The sequence below is a fragment of the Patiria miniata genome, unplaced genomic scaffold, assembly GCF_015706575.1.
Source record: "Patiria miniata isolate m_02_andy unplaced genomic scaffold, ASM1570657v1 HiC_scaffold_14, whole genome shotgun sequence".
Taxonomy (NCBI): domain Eukaryota; kingdom Metazoa; phylum Echinodermata; class Asteroidea; order Valvatida; family Asterinidae; genus Patiria; species Patiria miniata.
Window position 1 is genome coordinate 1,431,016 of NW_024037052.1, and position 25,509 is coordinate 1,456,524.

The 25,509-nt window shown below is 40.0% G+C and overlaps 1 protein-coding gene and 1 long non-coding RNA gene across 2 annotated transcripts; one reads left to right on the forward strand and one right to left on the reverse strand.

Moving 5' to 3' along the window:
- Positions 1 to 824: 824 nt before the first annotated feature.
- On the forward strand, positions 825 to 19,004 carry LOC119721861 (coiled-coil domain-containing protein 77-like; the record flags this gene model as incomplete). The annotated part of the gene is made up of 4 exons (XM_038191802.1): positions 825 to 1,009; positions 11,924 to 12,143; positions 15,532 to 15,684; positions 16,657 to 19,004. Coding segments are annotated over 4 exons (705 nt in total), but the record flags the coding sequence as incomplete, so codon positions are not given.
- Positions 19,005 to 20,628: 1,624 nt separating this feature from the next.
- LOC119721863 lies at positions 20,629 to 25,274 on the reverse strand. Its single transcript, XR_005270324.1, has 2 exons — positions 25,216 to 25,274; positions 20,629 to 23,613 (listed from the first exon to the last, which is right to left on the reverse strand). It is a non-coding gene; the product is annotated as an uncharacterized LOC119721863 (long non-coding RNA).
- Between the last annotated feature and the right edge of the window lie 235 nt (positions 25,275 to 25,509).

The window sequence follows — 25,509 nt, forward strand, 5'->3', positions numbered from 1 at the left end:
ATGTATGTCAAATCAGGTTTTGCCCTTCATTGATGTATAAACACTGAATACTCAGTGTGTTACCTCCTGAGTAAAAGTTGGAAAAAATCACTCGGTTGGGACTCGAACCCACAACCTCCTGCTTTCTAGTGCAGATGTTTTACCACTTGACCACTGAGCTAATGGGATCGGTTGGCTGCCTCGAATCTGATGTATTGGTACATGGCAGCGGGCATCGCATTAACTATTTATAAGGTCTATGGGATTTTAAGTTTTTTTTAAGCATTAATATGGTTAAGGTTTGTGACTCATGATCAGAGGGTCAGGGGTCCGAATCTAGTTGCCGGTTATATGTGTGTCCTTGGGCAAGCCACTTCACCCCCACTTGCCTCTCTCCACCCAGGAGTATAAATAGGTACCGATATTAGCTGGGAAGTAACCTGCAATGGACTGGCATCCTATCCAGGGGGGATAAAAAAATATCCTCGGTCGTTTCATGCCTTTGAAACCGGAGATGTATTGGCTAATGACAGACTTTACTTACTTTCATAGTATTAATAGTAAATATATATATCTGTTGCAGCTTTTGGTAGGTGTGTTGATAATTCCTTGATCAGCTGATGAAATTACCTGTAGTTACTCCCCTGAGAAGTGAGTTTAGTTACATACGTTATCCCAGTAAAGTTGCTTCAATCACGATAATTGATCAGATCATCTCCAAAAGGGTGGTTTCTTTTGTCCGAGTCTGTACCAGCAGGTTGATCCTGTTACCATCCATCAATATTTTCCAATCCTCATTTCAGTCCAACAGCGCCCAGCCCAAAGCTGTCCATCCTGATTCAGACCAGCAGCAGGCAGAGCCAGAGAGTCTGTTGCTACAGATTGAAGCTCTACAATCTCAGATGAAGGAACAAGCTGAGCTATCTAGAGAGCAGACGGAAGCCTTGCTGGAGGATCGTAGGGTCAGGATGGAAGAGATGCAGACTGTGATTGAGAGAGATCGCTCCAAGATTCACTCCCTCAATGAAAAGTAGGAACTCCCTTCATTGATTCCTTATAATCTTAAATGAACTTGACAAAGGTGCCCAGTGGCATAGCTAATGATAGGGGAGGAGGATGAGGGGCATGGACCCCTCTGCTCAAAGACTGCCTCCTACTAGAAACTGAGGTCCCTTTAGGGCCCTCCAGCAACTTGGACCCCAGTTACATCCTTGAAGGTACCAATAAAGATAAATGCACATGTGTGCAGTTTGGACAACGGGCAGGGGTTTCAAATAGATTATATTACCTGGTGTTTGTGTTGTTGCATGAATTGGCAAAACATTTCTAAATATGTGGAGTGCCCTGGCCTCATGGTCTGGAGCATTGAACTCGTTGTCTGCGGGTAATTCTACAGGTTGTGGGTTCGAGTCCAGCCTGGGGTTATGGTGCATGTTCCCTTTGGCAAGACACTTTGTCACTCATTGCTTCGCCCCACCCAGGAGTAAATGGGTACCTGTGAGAACAGAGATCGCAATTGTGATTGATTTTAGCTACCTTGCGTCGAAATGACTACACCGAGCTGTATGGGCTTTATTCAGGAGTCGACTATATTAAATTGAAAGCGAGGTAAAATCTTCATATTTGGAACTTGCAAAGAGAAATTAAAGCAGTGACATAAAATTAATTACAAATTAATACCAGTCTGCTTTAATGAAAATTTAAATTTGTTGTTAAACATACCCTAATGTTTTTAAGCCACATTTAAAATAAAAATTGAAAGTGAGGCTAGAATGCAAAAATAGTCTGGCACCATCCTATTCAATAGTTTATAAAATACTGTCAGGGAACATGACTAAAATGACTTCCTCGTGAATAAAAATCCATATTCCACAGGAAGCTGAGATTGTATTTGCAATGTTTCATTGGCCCAATGATCAGGGGTAATAATAATGTAAAGCACTTTGATCTTAGTTATTTTAGAAACCACAGTCTTTCCACACTAGTATATTGGCAACACATCTTGCCAAAATAACATGGAGGCATATGCAGTGTGTGCTTGCTGAAATTACATGAGTCAATTGACTAATAAAACCAAATTAGGTTTTGTCCATCACCGATGTATAAACACTGTATTCTCAGTGTGTTTCCTCCCGAGTGAAAGTTGGAAAAAAATCACTCCGGTGGGACTCGAACCCACGACCTCCTGCTTTCTATTGCAGATGTCTTACCATCTTATGAATAGTTAATGTAGTACCCGCTGCTATGTACATCAGATTCGAACCAGCCAACTGATCCCGTTAGCTCGGTGGTCAAGTGGTAAGACATCTGCACTAGAAAGCAGGAGGTCATGGGTTCGACCGGAGTGATTTTTTTCAACTTTAGGGAATGACAGCCTAAAGCATCCTGTAAAATCGTGGCTCCTGGTGTGCTGACATTTTTAAAAAAAAATGGTATTTTTCCAACGCTGGTCGGCCGACCAGCAATGTCTGGTTTTTTTTTTCCAGAGGGTGAAATATTGGGTTTAAAAGCCGAAGTGCCAAGCAGACCACAGAACAACAGAACACGGAGGAATGCACAACACAGAGTTACTGCTAACACAAAAGGTAGGTAGAGATTACATACCGGTATGGTTGAGGCAAAGGGTGGTTGATAAAACATTGCAAAGCCAACACTCCTCAGATCTCATACCAACCATATCAGGCCCATTTTTAGTATTTGTTGGTCAGATAAACTAGTGGATCATAGTATTAATACAATGTATGTCAAATCAGGTTTTGCCCTTCATTGATGTATAAACACTGAATACTCAGTGTGTTACCTCCTGAGTAAAAGTTGGAAAAAATCACTCGGTTGGGACTCGAACCCACAACCTCCTGCTTTCTAGTGCAGATGTTTTACCACTTGACCACTGAGCTAATGGGATCGGTTGGCTGCCTCGAATCTGATGTATTGGTACATGGCAGCGGGCATCGCATTAACTATTTATAAGGTCTATGGGATTTTAAGTTTTTTTTAAGCATTAATATGGTTAAGGTTTGTGACTCATGATCAGAGGGTCAGGGGTCCGAATCTAGTTGCCGGTTATATGTGTGTCCTTGGGCAAGCCACTTCACCCCCACTTGCCTCTCTCCACCCAGGAGTATAAATAGGTACCGATATTAGCTGGGAAGTAACCTGCAATGGACTGGCATCCTATCCAGGGGGGATAAAAAAATATCCTCGGTCGTTTCATGCCTTTGAAACCGGAGATGTATTGGCTAATGACAGACTTTACTTACTTTCATAGTATTAATAGTAAATATATATATCTGTTGCAGCTTTTGGTAGGTGTGTTGATAATTCCTTGATCAGCTGATGAAATTACCTGTAGTTACTCCCCTGAGAAGTGAGTTTAGTTACATACGTTATCCCAGTAAAGTTGCTTCAATCACGATAATTGATCAGATCATCTCCAAAAGGGTGGTTTCTTTTGTCCGAGTCTGTACCAGCAGGTTGATCCTGTTACCATCCATCAATATTTTCCAATCCTCATTTCAGTCCAACAGCGCCCAGCCCAAAGCTGTCCATCCTGATTCAGACCAGCAGCAGGCAGAGCCAGAGAGTCTGTTGCTACAGATTGAAGCTCTACAATCTCAGATGAAGGAACAAGCTGAGCTATCTAGAGAGCAGACGGAAGCCTTGCTGGAGGATCGTAGGGTCAGGATGGAAGAGATGCAGACTGTGATTGAGAGAGATCGCTCCAAGATTCACTCCCTCAATGAAAAGTAGGAACTCCCTTCATTGATTCCTTATAATCTTAAATGAACTTGACAAAGGTGCCCAGTGGCATAGCTAATGATAGGGGAGGAGGATGAGGGGCATGGACCCCTCTGCTCAAAGACTGCCTCCTACTAGAAACTGAGGTCCCTTTAGGGCCCTCCAGCAACTTGGACCCCAGTTACATCCTTGAAGGTACCAATAAAGATAAATGCACATGTGTGCAGTTTGGACAACGGGCAGGGGTTTCAAATAGATTATATTACCTGGTGTTTGTGTTGTTGCATGAATTGGCAAAACATTTCTAAATATGTGGAGTGCCCTGGCCTCATGGTCTGGAGCATTGAACTCGTTGTCTGCGGGTAATTCTACAGGTTGTGGGTTCGAGTCCAGCCTGGGGTTATGGTGCATGTTCCCTTTGGCAAGACACTTTGTCACTCATTGCTTCGCCCCACCCAGGAGTAAATGGGTACCTGTGAGAACAGAGATCGCAATTGTGATTGATTTTAGCTACCTTGCGTCGAAATGACTACACCGAGCTGTATGGGCTTTATTCAGGAGTCGACTATATTAAATTGAAAGCGAGGTAAAATCTTCATATTTGGAACTTGCAAAGAGAAATTAAAGCAGTGACATAAAATTAATTACAAATTAATACCAGTCTGCTTTAATGAAAATTTAAATTTGTTGTTAAACATACCCTAATGTTTTTAAGCCACATTTAAAATAAAAATTGAAAGTGAGGCTAGAATGCAAAAATAGTCTGGCACCATCCTATTCAATAGTTTATAAAATACTGTCAGGGAACATGACTAAAATGACTTCCTCGTGAATAAAAATCCATATTCCACAGGAAGCTGAGATTGTATTTGCAATGTTTCATTGGCCCAATGATCAGGGGTAATAATAATGTAAAGCACTTTGATCTTAGTTATTTTAGAAACCACAGTCTTTCCACACTAGTATATTGGCAACACATCTTGCCAAAATAACATGGAGGCATATGCAGTGTGTGCTTGCTGAAATTACATGAGTCAATTGACTAATAAAACCAAATTAGGTTTTGTCCATCACCGATGTATAAACACTGTATTCTCAGTGTGTTTCCTCCCGAGTGAAAGTTGGAAAAAAATCACTCCGGTGGGACTCGAACCCACGACCTCCTGCTTTCTATTGCAGATGTCTTACCATCTTATGAATAGTTAATGTAGTACCCGCTGCTATGTACATCAGATTCGAACCAGCCAACTGATCCCGTTAGCTCGGTGGTCAAGTGGTAAGACATCTGCACTAGAAAGCAGGAGGTCATGGGTTCGACCGGAGTGATTTTTTTCAACTTTAGGGAATGACAGCCTAAAGCATCCTGTAAAATCGTGGCTCCTGGTGTGCTGACATTTTTTAAAAAAAATGGTATTTTTCCAACGCTGGTCGGCCGACCAGCAATGTCTGGTTTTTTTTTTCCAGAGGGTGAAATATTGGGTTTAAAAGCCGAAGTGCCAAGCAGACCACAGAACAACAGAACACGGAGGAATGCACAACACAGAGTTACTGCTAACACAAAAGGTAGGTAGAGATTACATACCGGTATGGTTGAGGCAAAGGGTGGTTGATAAAACATTGCAAAGCCAACACTCCTCAGATCTCATACCAACCATATCAGGCCCATTTTTAGTATTTGTTGGTCAGATAAACTAGTGGATCATAGTATTAATACAATGTATGTCAAATCAGGTTTTGCCCTTCATTGATGTATAAACACTGAATACTCAGTGTGTTACCTCCTGAGTAAAAGTTGGAAAAAATCACTCGGTTGGGACTCGAACCCACAACCTCCTGCTTTCTAGTGCAGATGTTTTACCACTTGACCACTGAGCTAATGGGATCGGTTGGCTGCCTCGAATCTGATGTATTGGTACATGGCAGCGGGCATCGCATTAACTATTTATAAGGTCTATGGGATTTTAAGTTTTTTTTAAGCATTAATATGGTTAAGGTTTGTGACTCATGATCAGAGGGTCAGGGGTCCGAATCTAGTTGCCGGTTATATGTGTGTCCTTGGGCAAGCCACTTCACCCCCACTTGCCTCTCTCCACCCAGGAGTATAAATAGGTACCGATATTAGCTGGGAAGTAACCTGCAATGGACTGGCATCCTATCCAGGGGGGATAAAAAAATATCCTCGGTCGTTTCATGCCTTTGAAACCGGAGATGTATTGGCTAATGACAGACTTTACTTACTTTCATAGTATTAATAGTAAATATATATATCTGTTGCAGCTTTTGGTAGGTGTGTTGATAATTCCTTGATCAGCTGATGAAATTACCTGTAGTTACTCCCCTGAGAAGTGAGTTTAGTTACATACGTTATCCCAGTAAAGTTGCTTCAATCACGATAATTGATCAGATCATCTCCAAAAGGGTGGTTTCTTTTGTCCGAGTCTGTACCAGCAGGTTGATCCTGTTACCATCCATCAATATTTTCCAATCCTCATTTCAGTCCAACAGCGCCCAGCCCAAAGCTGTCCATCCTGATTCAGACCAGCAGCAGGCAGAGCCAGAGAGTCTGTTGCTACAGATTGAAGCTCTACAATCTCAGATGAAGGAACAAGCTGAGCTATCTAGAGAGCAGACGGAAGCCTTGCTGGAGGATCGTAGGGTCAGGATGGAAGAGATGCAGACTGTGATTGAGAGAGATCGCTCCAAGATTCACTCCCTCAATGAAAAGTAGGAACTCCCTTCATTGATTCCTTATAATCTTAAATGAACTTGACAAAGGTGCCCAGTGGCATAGCTAATGATAGGGGAGGAGGATGAGGGGCATGGACCCCTCTGCTCAAAGACTGCCTCCTACTAGAAACTGAGGTCCCTTTAGGGCCCTCCAGCAACTTGGACCCCAGTTACATCCTTGAAGGTACCAATAAAGATAAATGCACATGTGTGCAGTTTGGACAACGGGCAGGGGTTTCAAATAGATTATATTACCTGGTGTTTGTGTTGTTGCATGAATTGGCAAAACATTTCTAAATATGTGGAGTGCCCTGGCCTCATGGTCTGGAGCATTGAACTCGTTGTCTGCGGGTAATTCTACAGGTTGTGGGTTCGAGTCCAGCCTGGGGTTATGGTGCATGTTCCCTTTGGCAAGACACTTTGTCACTCATTGCTTCGCCCCACCCAGGAGTAAATGGGTACCTGTGAGAACAGAGATCGCAATTGTGATTGATTTTAGCTACCTTGCGTCGAAATGACTACACCGAGCTGTATGGGCTTTATTCAGGAGTCGACTATATTAAATTGAAAGCGAGGTAAAATCTTCATATTTGGAACTTGCAAAGAGAAATTAAAGCAGTGACATAAAATTAATTACAAATTAATACCAGTCTGCTTTAATGAAAATTTAAATTTGTTGTTAAACATACCCTAATGTTTTTAAGCCACATTTAAAATAAAAATTGAAAGTGAGGCTAGAATGCAAAAATAGTCTGGCACCATCCTATTCAATAGTTTATAAAATACTGTCAGGGAACATGACTAAAATGACTTCCTCGTGAATAAAAATCCATATTCCACAGGAAGCTGAGATTGTATTTGCAATGTTTCATTGGCCCAATGATCAGGGGTAATAATAATGTAAAGCACTTTGATCTTAGTTATTTTAGAAACCACAGTCTTTCCACACTGGTATATTGGCAACACATCTTGCCAAAATAACATGGAGGCATATGCAGTGTGTGCTTGCTGAAATTACATGAGTCAATTGACTAATAAAACCAAATTAGGTTTTGTCCATCACCGATGTATAAACACTGTATTCTCAGTGTGTTTCCTCCCGAGTGAAAGTTGGAAAAAAATCACTCCGGTGGGACTCGAACCCACGACCTCCTGCTTTCTATTGCAGATGTCTTACCATCTTATGAATAGTTAATGTAGTACCCGCTGCTATGTACATCAGATTCGAACCAGCCAACTGATCCCGTTAGCTCGGTGGTCAAGTGGTAAGACATCTGCACTAGAAAGCAGGAGGTCATGGGTTCGACCGGAGTGATTTTTTTCAACTTTAGGGAATGACAGCCTAAAGCATCCTGTAAAATCGTGGCTCCTGGTGTGCTGACATTTAAAAAAAAAAATGGTATTTTTCCAACGCTGGTCGGCCGACCAGCAATGGAGAAAACTGTTTTTTTTTTAAAACTACTCCTAATTTTTCATAATTAGTTATTCTGTGTTTTCTGTGCAATTGATTACACACCTTTGAAGGGGTACAAGCCTACTAGACTGCCTCTCTGATCTTACAATCCCCCAAAGTCTATAAATTCTCCGTTTCATCTTAAATGGGGTCTGTGAACCAGACTACAAGAACATGAATGGTTTTCTTGGTTTTTCCAACATCTACAAGCCCAAAACGTGAAACAAGTCATTTTAACAATATTTGCTAAAACATACTAATCCTCCAAATCCATTTATTTCTGATTATTGCAGCAAAAGCAAATGTTGTACATGCCCTTTAACAATATTTTTTTATAGCACACTAATCCCCCAGATGCACTTATTTTGAACATTGCAGCAAAAGCAAATGTTGTACATTCCCTAACAAGTTCAACAGTTTGGCTGTTACTTGTAAATGGAAAATCAATTGATGACAATACAAAAAATTGATTTGTCTGAGTACGTCCGGTGTTTTGAGCCAATTTCTACTACAGCAACAAAGTTGGATGAATAATTTCTTCTTTGACTCATCAAAGTAACTAGTGACTAACTGATATGTTTTATCAGAATTAAAATCTACCCCGTGATTATAACTACAATTACATACACTGTTGAATTGCCCAAAATGTACGTCTGACACTGCGGAACTGCCCCCATTTGAACATTATTAAGAGTAAACCTAGTCAAGTTCCCTTGTATTGGGTATTTTAAGTGTCAACAGTTCTTCAAGTTGTCCTAAATGTCTCATCCTTTTCCAAACAAGCAAACAACTCAAGGAATGCCATGGATAAGCCAGTTCGGTATTTCAACTGCTTATGTGCACAACGATATGGGTCACCGGTCATTCGGGATAGTAGAACGATCAAAGGTGCATGAATGCGGGTGCGCGACGCTTGTGTGTAAATTACCACCAGAGTGGTCGTGCGCGTAACATCGCCTAACATCGTGTCAGCAATGTTATCCCAAATGACCTCAGGTCATTGAAATACAGAACTGGTTTATTACAATGAATTACAGTCGGGCATTAGAAGACTTTTGACCCAACTTTGAACATTGCATTGTATTCTGGCAAACAATTATATATCTGCACACACTGTCCATCAGATTTCAAAGGTATATGAAGGTGTAACCTGTAATTTCCAAGACGTCTCATGTTTTCTTCTTACTTGCCTGTCTGGTTTTTTTTTCTCCAGAGGGTGAAATATTGGGTTTAAAAGCCGAAGTGCCAAGCAGACCACAGAACAACAGAACACGGAGGAATGCACAACACAGAGTTACTGCTAACACAAAAGGTAGGTAGAGATTACATACCGGTATGGTTGAGGCAAAGGGTGGTTGATAAAACATTGCAAAGCCAACACTCCTCAGATCTCATACCAACCATATCAGGCCCATTTTTAGTATTTGTTGGTCAGATAAACTAGTGGATCATAGTATTAATACAATGTATGTCAAATCAGGTTTTGCCCTTCATTGATGTATAAACACTGAATACTCAGTGTGTTACCTCCTGAGTAAAAGTTGGAAAAAATCACTCGGTTGGGACTCGAACCCACAACCTCCTGCTTTCTAGTGCAGATGTTTTACCACTTGACCACTGAGCTAATGGGATCGGTTGGCTGGCTCGAATCTGATGTATTGGTACATGGCAGTGGGCATCGCATTAACTATTTATAAGGTCTATGGGATTTTAAGTTTTTTTTAAGCATTAATATGGTTAAGGTTTGTGACTCATGATCAGAGGGTCAGGGGTCCGAATCTAGTTGCCGGTTATATGTGTGTCCTTGGGCAAGCCACTTCACCCCCACTTGCCTCTCTCCACCCAGGAGTATAAATGGGTACCGATATTAGCTGGGAAGTAACCTGCAATGGACTGGCATCCTATCCAGGGGGGATAAAAAAATATCCTCGGTCGTTTCATGCCTTTGAAACCGGAGATGTATTGGCTAATGACAGACTTTACTTACTTTCATAGTATTAATAGTAAATATATATATCTGTTGCAGCTTTTGGTAGGTGTGTTGATAATTCCTTGATCAGCTGATGAAATTACCTGTAGTTACTCCCCTGAGAAGTGAGTTTAGTTACATACGTTATCCCAGTAAAGTTGCTTCAATCACGATAATTGATCAGATCATCTCCAAAATGGTGGTTTCTTTTGTCCGAGTCTGTACCAGCAGGTTGATCCTGTTACCATCCATCAATATTTTCCAATCCTCATTTCAGTCCAACAGCGCCCAGCCCAAAGCTGTCCATCCTGATTCAGACCAGCAGCAGGCAGAGCCAGAGAGTCTGTTGCTACAGATTGAAGCTCTACAATCTCAGATGAAGGAACAAGCTGAGCTATCTAGAGAGCAGACGGAAGCCTTGCTGGAGGATCGTAGGGTCAGGATGGAAGAGATGCAGACTGTGATTGAGAGAGATCGCTCCAAGATTCACTCCCTCAATGAAAAGTAGGAACTCCCTTCATTGATTCCTTATAATCTTAAATGAACTTGACAAAGGTGCCCAGTGGCATAGCTAATGATAGGGGAGGAGGATGAGGGGCATGGACCCCTCTGCTCAAAGACTGCCTCCTACTAGAAACTGAGGTCCCTTTAGGGCCCTCCAGCAACTTGGACCCCAGTTACATCCTTGAAGGTACCAATAAAGATAAATGCACATGTGTGCAGTTTGGACAACGGGCAGGGGTTTCAAATAGATTATATTACCTGGTGTTTGTGTTGTTGCATGAATTGGCAAAACATTTCTAAATATGTGGAGTGCCCTGGTCTCATGGTCTGGAGCATTGAACTCGTTGTCTGTGGGTAATTCTACAGGTTGTGGGTTCGAGTCCAGCCTGGGGTTATGGTGCATGTTCCCTTTGGCAAGACACTTTGTCACTCATTGCTTCGCCCCACCCAGGAGTAAATGGGTACCTGTGAGAACAGAGATCGCAATTGTGATTGATTTTAGCTACCTTGCGTCGAAATGACTACACCGAGCTGTATGGGCTTTATTCAGGAGTCGACTATATTAAATTGAAAGCGAGGTAAAATCTTCATATTTGGAACTTGCAAAGAGAAATTAAAGCAGTGACATAAAATTAATTACAAATTAATACCAGTCTGCTTTAATGAAAATTTAAATTTGTTGTTAAACATACCCTAATGTTTTTAAGCCACATTTAAAATAAAAATTGAAAGTGAGGCTAGAATGCAAAAATAGTCTGGCACCATCCTATTCAATAGTTTATAAAATACTGTCAGGGAACATGACTAAAATGACTTTCTCGTGAATAAAAATCCATATTCCACAGGAAGCTGAGATTGTATTTGCAATGTTTCATTGGCCCAATGATCAGGGGTAATAATAATGTAAAGCACTTTGATCTTAGTTATTTTAGAAACCACAGTCTTTCCACACTAGTATATTGGCAACACATCTTGCCAAAATAACATGGAGGCATATGCAGTGTGTGCTTGCTGAAATTACATGAGTCAATTGACTAATAAAACCAAATTAGGTTTTGTCCATCACCGATGTATAAACACTGTATTCTCAGTGTGTTTCCTCCCGAGTGAAAGTTGGAAAAAAATCACTCCGGTGGGACTCGAACCCACGACCTCCTGCTTTCTATTGCAGATGTCTTACCATCTTATGAATAGTTAATGTAGTACCCGCTGCTATGTACATCAGATTCGAACCAGCCAACTGATCCCGTTAGCTCGGTGGTCAAGTGGTAAGACATCTGCACTAGAAAGCAGGAGGGTCATGGGTTTGACCGGAGTGATTTTTTTCAACTTTCACTCGGGAGGTAACACAGAGAGTATACAGTGTTTATATGTCGGTGAAGGGCAAAACCTAATTTGATTTACATCACCCCGACGCAAAATGAAATGAAATCTTATGAATGACTAATAAGACACTTACCGTTCTTTAAACAAAAGTAGAATGTGTATCCTTTATTCAGCTACCTTGTTCAACCATCATACATCACTTGTCATGGACATTCTTCTGTTAATAGGTTACATCGTACACAGCAGATGTTGTATGACAGCACTAAGGACTATCTAGAGCTGAAGTATGAAGGACGATCTCAGGAGCGAGTCTGGATGGCAGAGAAGGACCGTCTACTACAGGAGCTGGATCGATGTAAGGAACAACTAGATGTCTCCAAAGATGACGTCTTAGTCATCTCAGATCATGCACTGGAAGAGAGACAAACACAGAACTTGGAAATTGAGGTGGGCATTATAGAGAAGCTTCCTGCACAAAGAAATCATTTCAAGTTAAATACAATACAATAATGATCATTTTCAAGCAAATTCGTTTGAATTGCTTTAAAAAAAGAACTAACTTTTCCATTCAGAAATCATTTTTTTTTCAAAAGTTAGCAAAACAAAAGAATCTTGTTACAAAGTCACAACTGAATGGCCCCCTCAAAAGCTGCAATCAAACTATTGGGGTAATCGCACATAAGGAGCATTTTGGACTTTGGCAGATCTACTTTATTCAGTGTTGTACAAATGATACTGAATGATTGCAACGTGGTGGTTTTAGTCTGACGATCTCTTCCATGCAAAATCTTGAGGAAGGCGAGGAGAGCATAGAAGACAAATTTCACCGGCAGTTGTTGTACGAAAAAGACGGCAGGCCTAATGCCAAACTTTTTCCAGTTCCACCTACCATGCGTTAGTGGACTTGTTGTCTTGGACTTTTTCCTTGACTTTCTCCGTGTCTCAAGTAAGATGTGAATTTCTTTAATTACGAGTCAGAAACTCCAACCCTAATTCGGGCTTTTTAATCTTATGGAAACACTGAACATTTTTCACATCGTAAAATTTCATTTGGATCTACATGTACATGTAAAAGAAAAAAAGGAGGCGATGTCCAGAAATTGAACACGAAGTTTATTGTACATATAGTACGTATGTGTACTTGCGGCGCAGCCCAGATTTCGGACACAGAATTTTGGCCGGCCTATTTTCAGATTTTTTCCCCATAGGCCAGTTTCATCCCTGTATGGTCTGTGACTTGAAACATAGATGAGTTTGTGAACAGAACGGGACAAAAAAAACACAGAACCGGGCCTGCGGATCTCGATTTCAAATAAAAGTTGCTGAATCATGTTGCTGAATCATGTTTTGAATTGGGCCTGAATTGAGACACATTCTCATTGAGCCGATTGCAGCTACGCGGTGTCATGCACTGATACGATGAATTAAGGCAACTGCGCGCACGTTTGCATCGTGTCAACGCTTGTGCGTGCTTCGCCAAATAAAAAAGCGAACTACTAACAGAAATTTCCAACGATGCGTCTGAAGACCTTCTTTTGTTGATTTCTTCAAAACGACAGCATGTCAGAAAGAATAATTTCAGAGAGAATTTAGTACTGTCAACCAACCAAGTATGTTTTTCAACGATAATTACATCAGTTACTTTTTGGATAGCTGCAAATGATGGACTGTAGCTTAAAATGACTAGAGACTTAACTTACTGTACAGAATGTACACTGCTGGGTGCGTCCATTTTTGTGCACAAACCTATGGAGAGCTCAGAATTTTTTACTGCTTTTGGGCAATTCCACGGTAACGGAAGGACGTTTTCGCTCATTAAACAAAATTTCAAATGTGCCTATCACAGCCACTGTTATTAGTTACAGCAAGCAAATGTCACAATGGTATTGCTATAATGCTACCTTCAATTTCCACACTTTTGGGGGGCATGCATACCTCTCGTTAATGAATTATGAATATTAATGAGGTCGGTAACGGAAGGACGGTAAAACGGACGAGGGTTTTCCAACTTACACGCGTTTTGCATAAACTCTGTGAATTTTATGGGGCAATTATATTTCAAAGGTAGGAAATGGAATCCCTGCGGCTTTATCTATACTATACCACCTTTCATTTGACTTTAAGTGTTTCGGTGATATAATTACAATGTCTTAAGTGGATTATAATTTGGTAGCGGAAGGACGGTAACGGAAGGACAAAAGGTTTACTCAATTATAGCATGAATAAAATGTGAATTTACACTAATTATACAAGTGAAATAAATTGCTGAAATGTGTAACTGAATGTGAAATCAACAATATGCAGACCTGGCATAAATAATTATACCCAAGAAACTATTGAGATAAAGATAGAAGCCTGCTAATTAATGATAACAAATGAAAAATGAAAACAACCAAAAACACATAATTCACGAACACAAGACAACTACAGAAATGGACTTCAAACCCATCACCTTAATCCTTAAAAGTTTTAAATACACAGTATTTGAGCACTTGAGTATATTGGTTACATGTTCACCAACAACTTTTAATAATAACACCAGTAGGTTCAGTGGTTTACCTAAAGGGTGGGGGGGGGGGGCAGGGGCGACCAGCTTACATGTACATTAAAAACATCTACAGGTAGAACTGATGGCTTCAGAATCATTGTGCTTTAAAAAATGTTTTAGGTGTTGCTTTTAATTGAACTCTAAATTCAGTGTTTGAAATCAAATTTTAATGATTTAGAGTATTAACAATAATTATCTTATAAACATCCAGCCTGAAGTTGTTAACTTAATTTGTCAAAAATTGCACCTCACATGTCTTACACATGTAAATTGTATGAAAGTGCCCAATAGCACTGGTACTTTCTGCCATCTCATTTTTTACTTAATTTGCTTCTGGAATGGCTTCACAGAAATTGTATCTTTCTCTATTGTCCATGAATGGTGATAGCAGCAACTTAATGATTTGATTTTCTGCAACAACTCCATACATGTATGAGTACCGGTACATTGTCATACATGTACATTGTACATGTACATGTTATACATATGCCTGTGCCATCCTTTGTAATGAACACCTTGCCCTGCTCATACCAGCTTTGTGAAGGTGGGTCACATGAATGTCCTTTCAATGCGCATTATACATGCATGTAGTTGCAGTGATTTTCATTTTTCAAACATGAGCACAAATGTCGTTACATTTGATAAAAATAACATTTGTCCTTCCGTTACCGTCCTTCCGTTACCAATTTGGTAACGGAAGGACGGGATTTAATTAATTGTAATTAAAAAACGATACGTACAGCAGTGTCAGTTATAATGTCATATTGAAGGCCTACCTAAACTTGCTTTGCACAATAACTTTCATTGCATTCATACTGCAAGTTTTGAAAATAAATTAAAAATATGTATTTTTTCGGTAACGGAAGGACATTTTCGAAGGCTGAAATATTAGAAGTCACTGAAGCGAAACAAATTACGCAAAACGTAAAAAAAAAGGTCCAGTCAGTTTTTCATGACCTATACTTTCTCATGACAGAAACTGATGGCATGAGTACATATTTGTGTGTGTGTATTGGTAGAATACTGTCATATCACTATTTATCACATTTTTAGGATTAAAACAGGATTATTATGTAATCCTATTTTGTTGGTACCAAAATGTATCAAAAATAGAATTCCGACTTCAAATTCCCTTCAGTGGATTGTTCTGATTGCTATCGAAAAGTGAACAAAATAAACTCTGATATTCAAACAGTACCAACTGCTCATGCAAAGTTTAAGCCATTTCTGATCTATTGCCGAAACCTGTTTCTAGTACCATTCATTCTTGTGGTTATTTATCCACAGGATAAGACGGAAAAGCTTGCTAAGCGTTTACACCTGATGAACCAGCGGTATGAGGCCATGGAGAAGCGACGGAATCTGGAGATAGAAGGTTTCAAGAATGATACCCGAATCTTGAGAAACCAACTCAAGGATGTTGAGAAGCAACTCTACAAGGTGGAGTATTGTCTGTTCATGTCAGTCATGTTGTTAGTTTGCATTTGTCCGTTGCTGTTTTCTACTTTCCTATGTTGGTCAGCTATAGTGCAGTTCATGCAGATCGTGGTGCGGACACTGCGAACAAGTACCCCAAAGGCTGGGTCATGCTTAGCCCCATATGTGGCCATTTTACTGGACTACCTCCATAAATAAAGGCCACACTTCCACCATGTACAAAAACATGTCGAACTTTTATATTTGTTTTATATAACTGACACATAGATCCTTGTCATTTGATATTTGAACTTTTATTTCAATATAAAATTGGTTGAAAATGTATTTTTCTCTTCCAAACCACCCCTTCACGAAAATGTTTGAACCCAACGCTGGCTACGTGCAATGCTAAACGCGCACACCAGCATGCATTTGCATACAACTGCGTCATGGAACAAGAATGATCCTAACTGTTCAATAGTATTTCCCATTCCCCATAGGCGAATGGGACTTTTTGAGCCCCGGCGTGAATGGGAGCAATAACGAATGCCACATGATGTGAGTTCCACCAATCAAATGACAACGATCTGTATGTCGATTATATAAAGTAAAATGGTGCATTCCATGAAACGTGCTCTTGACTAAATCAAGAAGCAGATTCTGTTAGTGAGATGTTATGTCATCTTAGTCCATAATGATGTTGTCACTGAAATCAAGATTGCAAGGACATCATTGCAGGGATGTAGTCGAGTCCATCACTAGTCCCTGCAAGTCCACCACAAGTCCTCCAACACCAATTTAACTCACAAGCTATTCAAATGAGCTTTGACAAAGGCATCCAGTGTATCTTGTGCCTGGACTTGTGATGGACTCACGAATTACTTGTGTCTGGACTTGTGGTGGACTTGTGAATGGAATCAACTACATCCCTAGCCCTGGATCATTGTCAGTGCTTTGTAATGTAAACCCTTCTTGTTTTGTTGCCATGCTGAACAGGTGACAGTGGGTGTTGGGGAAGATGGTGATATGTTCATGCTGCATAATATTCATCAGACAGCTAAGAGATCAAAGAAGATGCAGAGTGAGCTACATCAACTCAAGGCTCTGATCTATGGCGTGGAAACAGACCTCAGGAATCTCTAGTAATACACACAATCACCCCTCACTGTGTCTCCACATTTGATCAAATGACTTATAACTTTGGGAAGCCTCATTCTCTGTTTGAAGATGCATAGGATCTTGTGATATTTGTGCCTTTTGGGTTTTTTTTTTTGAAGCAAAAACAAAATTGCTCCAAATCTTAAGTTAGATCCATAACAACTTACCTGTTGAAGTTATAGCTGAGTGGATACTGTACATCTTGAGAATACAGGGAAACCTTATCAAACTTTCAATCAAATTGGACATAGGACTTCGTTGCTATTGTCTTTCCCACCAAGGCCTATGCATAAACATTTTATTGTGCCAAGTGAATAGAAAAAGTGAACCTTTTTGCCACCCTGGGTCAAAAATCTGATATTCACAAGAACAGTGCATGTATGTCTGATGTTATTAATAATTGACTTGTCTGACAACTTAAGATTAGAAACAGTTGGAGGAGATCCTATAAATCCACCGATGCTAGCATGCTGATAGTTCAGCTGCTGTATTCGCTGTTCTTGTGAACGATTTCAAACATTTAGAGAAAAAGGCTCCTTTTTGTTCATGTGCTACGTGAGAACTGATGTCACTTTGTCACTTTAGTACGAATGGCCGGTTGTTCTGCGTAGAATAGTAACAGTACTAACATAACAATGCCCACATGTACAGTTACTTTGGTTACTTAAAACTGGAGAGAGTTTGTTGTATTTGTTATCTCACAGGAACCTTGACATGAAAAGGCTCCATTATATTGTGGGGGCAATGTATACTGCCAAAATAGTCAATGTTTTGAAATTGAATCTGTTTAAAATGGAGGCAATAACTACTGAAATTGCATGCCAGTATGTTCAGATGTTATTGAAGTAATGCTTGTGCAGCTCACATATGGGTTTACTGCGCACAGCAAAGACTTCTCAAATGCGATACTTTGGGTACACTATGGTAAGGCCCAAGGAGGACACAAAGTGGACATCGCTTTTCTGCTGTCAGAAGAGCAGATAACAGAAGTATGGCCATTTTCCGACAATACATTTTTCATTTTGTAACTTTGTGATGTGGAAGCTCTTTAAGGGGGAACGCCTAAAAAACCCTGTTAACCTACACTCAAAGAAAAATGAAACGGTGCTTATTTTTCTCAGAAGCACCGTTTCATTTTCCTTTTAACCAAAAGCAGAATACAAATGGTAGTTACCAAAGGTTCGTTTTGCTTTTCTGGTTCTAAGAAATGAGAAAAGCAAAAAACAAAAATATACATTTTGGGTAGCACAAAAGCAGGAAATGGAAACGTCAGAAACGGTTTGATCTGATTTTTGAACAAGAGAAAAGCAGATGTCCACTTTTTCTCCCTCCAGCAAGGGAGGAAAAGCAAAATCTGCATTTCAGGTAGCATAAAAGCACTACAGTGGATTTTATTAAACAGTAAATTCTGCATTTATGGTAGCACAAAGGCGGGAAAGCAGAACAAAATGAACCATTCAAAAAATACTCAATCTGCTATTCTGACAGCAGAAACGCAGATGTCCACGTTTTGTCCTCGATGACTACATGAACAGTCCTGTTCATTTCAGAATGGTAAATAGTGCCCTCTTCTCACCATCTAGTTTGCAAGTTGTCCTTCAATACCCATTTGTTGTTCCAAACATTTGTGTCAAGCTTGTTATTCCAATTAACTATGCACAAAAAGTACATGTATTGGGGTCATGTCCTGCATGTTGTTCTAATGTAGGAGAGATGTACAAAGTAGTGTATGCAATGAAGTCACATGTATTCTACCATACAATCTTATATTGGTGTCCAATATCAATAGGTCTCATTCAAATGACGTCATTTCCTACAGACCAGCCACATGCATCAACATTTTGAGCATCAACTGAATAACGCACATCGGCTGTGTCGTATTTCAAACACATTTCAAGCAAGAAGCGCGTGTGTTTGGAACATTTTTAACACTGCGCAATGCGTGCTTGATTGCGTAAAATAAGCAATCAAGAGATGACCGTCATTGAGTGAGCCCTATTGATATGCTTGGCAGTAAGGATTGAACAGAGAGATTATTTTATGCAACTGTTAATATCTTTTGGAATTTTTGCAGTGAAATACTTTTTAAAATAAGTTGGCTATTTTAAGGACTTTATTTTTATGGTGAAGGATTTTGGAATTAAATGTAGAATATTAAAAGGATCTATGCAAGCTTTCAGAACAAATTTGTGATTGGCATTCAAGCGCTTTATTTTGTGTGTTCCATGAGTGTGAGTGGGTTTAACAATTCATCTTCCAGCACACTTCATGCACAGTTACGTGCACGCTGTCGTCACGTTTCAGCTTTCATCTACCACATACGTACGTGCAGCAAGCGTCTTGCGTTGTGTGGTGCAGTGTGGCCCATTATGGGATAATAACACTGTTGTTGCCATCAGGCATGCAATTTTTCCTTGGATCTGCTGATTTCCTTCTTTCTTTTCTTCTCATGAATGCCATTACAATTTTTGAAAAATACTGTACAAAGGCTTGTGTGGTTTGGAATTTCCTCCTTTTCTTGTAAATTTTGAGTTGCATGCCTGTTTCATGTATCAACCTATCAGTATAAGAATTCAAATTTGGTTGAAGATAAGCACATATGTACAACATACATGTCTGTTAGTTTGTTACACACAGTGCCACCGTGTTGAATGTTTTGACCAATCAAGAAATCACTAATAGAAGCCACAGTTGAGCCAATACCAGGCATGTATGCACGAGGGGGGGGGGGGGGGGTAAAGACACCAGACCAACATATAATTGGGTAAGACTTGCAGTTTGACAAACTCAAGGAAGGGGGGGGGGGCTTGATTACATTAGTCTCTGGATGGCACTATTATGTCATTTTTATTCAGTTGAAGCATCATGGTTGCAGGTAATCTTTTAAAGGCAGTGGTGAAAGTAATAGATGAGCCAAATTACTTCACAAAAATATTCAGCAAAAATGTGGATTTTATTTCTTTGTGTGTGTGTGTGTGGGGGGGGGGGGGGCGGTTTGCATATGCAGACCTTGATGCCCCTACAAGCCTGTCTAGGTACCAACCTCATAAATATTGCCACATTGCCTATCCCTAATCTATACAATTCAATGTCATGAATGTCAACTGATCAATCTCATGAGCTTCAACTTGAAACAATGTACATAGACCTTCCCAAGACTAGACTGGGGCAACTACCATTGAGCTCTTAATTATACAAATATCAGCTGCTTCAAGTTGAGTGGTAAAACTAGCCTCCTGGGTAGTCCGAGGATCAAACGATCATGTTTACAGAGCCTCACTACGAATGTCTGATATATCCGAACATGCAAATTGTATGCGACCCCACGGGCCAGCCAATCAAAGTTGAGTTTAGATATGTTGACACTAGGGCTGGTTGACCTACGACAGTTGACCCATGTAAAGGGACATAACATGAAATAGCTAGATGGGCGTTTCGAGAAAAAAAAGTGTAGTAAAATTGTTGAACAAAATTGTAAGAAATCTATAAGTTTTAACTTCCTTTGACTTTTGGACCAAAAGTTTAGATTTTTTGACCGAAGAGGTATTTATGAATGGAAATAAATATGTGCTTGGCCGGTATTCTACACTTTGTTTAAGACCGGTTGAGTCTGGATGCTGATAACGACCCTTGCCTTTGGCTCCGGTCAGTATCATCATCCAGACTCCAAGCCGGTGTTGAACAGTGTTTAATATCGACCAACAAGCACACACATTTATTCCCTCATTGAAAAGATTACGATTTCAACTCGAGTCTTTTCTAGTTGAGTCTCAATGACAACTTAAATAATGGAGATATTAAACGCACAAGTGCAAGTCTCACATAATGTTATTTCACTCTTAGGGCCACTGGACATAACATACTAGTAGTACATACGTTACAGAATTCATATATTACATGTACATGCACTCTGTGAAAAGCAAGTCACAATGTGCAACATAAATTGTACCAGACAATAATTCAAACAATCACTCGTTCATTTTTAAAAAGCACATTGTTTGTACTCAGAACCTCTATCTTGACCGAAGAAAATAGACTTAAAACAACTAAATTACTGAACATAATCACAGCATCCATGCATGGGAAGTAGGATAATTTGTACAAAATATAACCATACATTGTTACAATAAACCAATCTATTCTCACAAAAACATGTGTACATTCATTAGTTTACAGTTTTCGCAGTTAGCAAAAGAATAACTTGGACTACTTTATTGCAACAATTGCAGTTTCTGTAGGACCATGTCAAATAAATAAAGCTACCAGCATAACTGAAATAAAGAATTCAACAAACGCTCCGCCCCCCCCCCCCATTTTCCCATTTCTTGTCTTAGGTCCTTTAGTATCAATGTTGACTTTTTCCATCTCAAATGTCTGAAAGCTCAGTTATTAATTCATAAATTGCACAATTTTGTAAAAGTAAATGAATATACATAAACAAGTAAAACCATACAATATTTAAACCTTTTTTTTACATTTTGCATAGCAGAAATGATTTCTTTTAAACATAATTTACTGAAACCATTTCCCTATGTGATCACTTTTTTATATAATAAACATCATTTGAAATATATTGTCCAACACAATTAAACTAATAAAGACTTTAAGTATATCGTTTAAACAGGAGGCCTTTTTTTTTTATACAAACCAACATATTTGTCAATATGATTGATGTGTATAGCTAACCTACATTCCACCTGTATTTCTGATTAATGAAATTAATAACAAAAAAGTGATCATTTTATGATCTTTATATTTATCTTAAATGTTTGTGGCAAAGTTGCAAATCACAAGCTAGCAAAGTAAATATCAAACCCTACATCATGTGCCATATACGAAAACCAAACTATAACAGCACAGAAACTAGACACAACTTATCTCTGGATAGCTATACACAATAGGATACAAGCAAAACAATTCTAGCTTTCTCACTCAAAAAGTGCTGGACTTTAGCCCCTTCTTAAAAATATATACGTATATATATCATGGATATTAATGTCCTAAAGAAAAATCTACCTATACTATATTCTGAGTTGTTGAAAAAGTTGGGTTCAATGTGTTAATAACAGTGGTTCAACAGCAAAACTGAATGCGCTTAATACCACATTTTGACTGTTTACCGAGACACAAATGAACAATAGGATGGAAGCTTCCAAGAAGTTACATAAGTTAAATATGAACCAGAGTACGTGGATGTGCAGAAACCATGTCAGATGTTGACAATCATGCCGCATCAATCAAGCATGCAGGGACTTGTCTTGTTTTCCTTAAACTTTGCAAAAGCAAGAGAAGAAAACAACGCCCTTACTTGTTCATTGTTATAGTCATAAAGCAATGTGATTGGTCAGGTCAATGACAAAAATGTTTCAGATGTCACTGGGCATATGGAAGATGTTCATATAAAGCTAGAATAAATGCAGTAAGCAAAGCTTTGTCTTGCATAGATCAATGTGCACCTCCACATTCTCATGAGTCACACTTCATATGCCTTCTAGCAGTGTTGCAGTACTCATACTCATACTCCAGTACATTTCGTACTCATGGAAATGTACTTGACTACACCACTGCCTTTTAAGTACAATGTATGCTAATATTGACTGCAATGAGTGGTACAATCAAACGATACCATTGCAAGGTGATCCATACCATATTGTAAGTATATTCTCAAGGAAGAGTGGAGGGAAAATATAGCACTCCACGGATCACTAAGTGAAACTCTTTTTACTGTACCACACGTTAGAACAGTCAATATTTACTTTGTATAAACACCTCACCTACAGATACACCGGACAGCTGATTATATACTCCTAATGCAAGACAATATTTATTCAATTTGTGTGTACTGAAATTCACTTGTTATTGCACTTCTGCAATCTTCCCCTTGACAAAATGTTCACACTGGTGTTGCGCTATCAAGAAATGGTCTGCAAGAGCACCCACATCAACACAGACCTCCAGTTGCAGTGATGTAGTTCTTTAGTTGCTGTGCTTTTAGCACTTTGGGTCATGGACTAGTCTTTTGGACAATAGGCGGTAGTACAGTAACAACAAGTGAAGCTTAAAGCATTATTCATACTTGCATAGGTTTGTCTGGGAAGCAAAAGCAGCTACCCTGCACACACGGCACACGCATGAGGCACGTAAACCAGTCAGTGCTACCAGGACAGAAGTACCCCATAATTAGCTCTGAAACCCTGAGCTATGCAACAATTGCACATGCAAGTCGGGTTGCTAGTGGTACCACACTGCAACCTTCAAGAATGACAGTATATACGCATTTCATGGGAGGGATGTTCCATGGAATTCCAATGAATTTCTTCCAATGGAACTAATGAATTATGTATGGGTGTAACAGAACAAATACAACATGGTTCATTTCGGGTAAGTAGTGTATTACTTGTCCACGTTAGGAGGTATGGTAGTCCACATCAGCCCACCTTGGCACCAGTGATTTCACACTACCTCCTCTCACTCAGTGTAACTTGCCACTACTATTTCTCTGATCATGTTGCAATTTGTACAATACCATCAGCTGACACAATCTATGGGTGAGATGTTTAAGAGACTGGGCTCATGAAGAGCCAGTGCACATGCCTGAGGCTTAATGGCTTGTTACACCAGCGTGGAATTGACCACATCATGAGTCCGAGGTGTCGATATTGCCTGCGGTGCTGAAGGTCTAAGGTAGGTTGGGTGACTTTGTTGCGTCGTGTGCTGAAGACTGAACTGACGGGGTTGCTGCCGGTGCGGTTCTTTCTGGGGAGGGGCATTAATTGTGGCGTTGATTTCCAGGGTCTGTGTACAGGCAGAAATGCAAAGAAAATTATTGTTAAAAAGATTACTTTTTGTTCCAAAATTTCATATTGCAATTCTCAGGCAATTGGGCATGTTTCCAAGTGCATAAACAAAACCTGGAAATGTACATGTACATGCATTTTAATAGCATTCAGGTAAAATGCAACAACATTTTCCACATGAAATCCTCTGTATTACAAAAATACATGACCAATGCACAAACACAAAAACACGTATTTCAAGAAGCAATTAGGAAGAAACTACATTACTGCCATAGAGCTACACTGAATTACTAGAGTGCTGACTCGATGTACAAAGTGATGGCTGATGGGCGCATCCATGTTTGTGCACAAACCTATGGAAAACTCAAACTTTTGTACGGCTATTTGTATCTGCGTTTGTATTCCATACAGGTGTGCTATCAAAGCCGATACACTCAAACTGAAATGCACAGTAAATTGAGTGTTTCATTTGCTCTGCGAAAATGTGTGCGCATATCTGCTGCAGCTGATTTTTGCCGTGACGTTTTTTAACCGTCATAATGCGCTTAACTTGCTTGCGTACATGTATGTAGCACTTGCACGTTGCATTTAGAGTACACTTTCAAAATGCAATCCATCTAATTTCATTATGTTCTACAAACACGAACGTGAATTCAAAATGGCTGTGAGCAAGATGGTATAAAGTATCTCCATCCCAAGCTGGAGATATGATCCCAATTTCAGACCAAAGACCCAGGCAGGGGTAGCTTCCACCGCCGGTGACACAAGTTCACCTCCCCCTTACCCCCCCCCCCCCCCCTTCCCTCCCCGATAGAAGTCACACGGAAAAAAGGTTACAGTTACTTAACAAAAACTTCGATGAAAACCGGCGTCTTCTCTCTTCGCAGCATTCAAAAGCTCCCTGTGGCAGAAAAAGAGCAAGTATACATTGTAAATTCAATATCCAATTTTCTGACATCACGTCCTGTCATCAAACCTCCAATACATTTCCATTTTATCAACAAGTACTGTATGTCCAACTTGCCATCTCAAACTCCAAAGATATACCCCAAGGTCTACCTCCACGTTAAAATCCAGCAAGCCCATTCAAATGCAAGGAAGCGCATCAAAACAGAGACGTTTTGCAAGGAGAAACATTACTCATTTACCTGTGGGAGATGAATGCTGCACTTGGACGACCTTACTTCTGTGCCCTTCATCTTCAATCTGCACACACAGAAAAGAGAAAACTGGGAAGAAACAAAAAGTGTTAGTGAAATGTCAAAACTCTGCATCTTTGAACATTCAACGAAGACGAACGGAACTGAAACAAGGGTGAACACAGTGGGCCCGGACAAATAGGGAGACGAAACAGACAGACATGAACAGAACGCAACAAAACAGCCGGCAACCCCCACACACACTTTCACAACGGTCGTCCTGGGGCTAAGACCTGCAAAGAGGACATATCTCCATCCCAAGCTGGAGATATGATCCCAATTTCAGACCAAAGACCCAGGCAGGGGTAGCTTCCACCGCCGGTGACACAAGTTTCACCTCCCCCTTACCCCCCCCCCTTCCCTCCCCGATAGACGTCACACGGAAAAAAGGTTACAGTTACTTAACAAAAACTTCGATGAAAACCGGCGTCTTCTCTCTTCGCAGCATTCAAAAGCTCCCTGTGGCAGAAAAAAAGAGCAAGTATACATTGTAAATTCAATATCCAATTTTCTGACATCACGTCCTGTCATCAAACCTCCAATACATTTCCATTTTATCAACAAGTACTGTATGTCCAACTTGCCATCTCAAACTCCAAAGATATACCCCAAGGTCTACCTCCACGTTAAAATCCAGCAAGCCCATTCAAATGCAAGGAAGCGCATCAAAACAGAGACGTTTTGCAAGGAGAAAC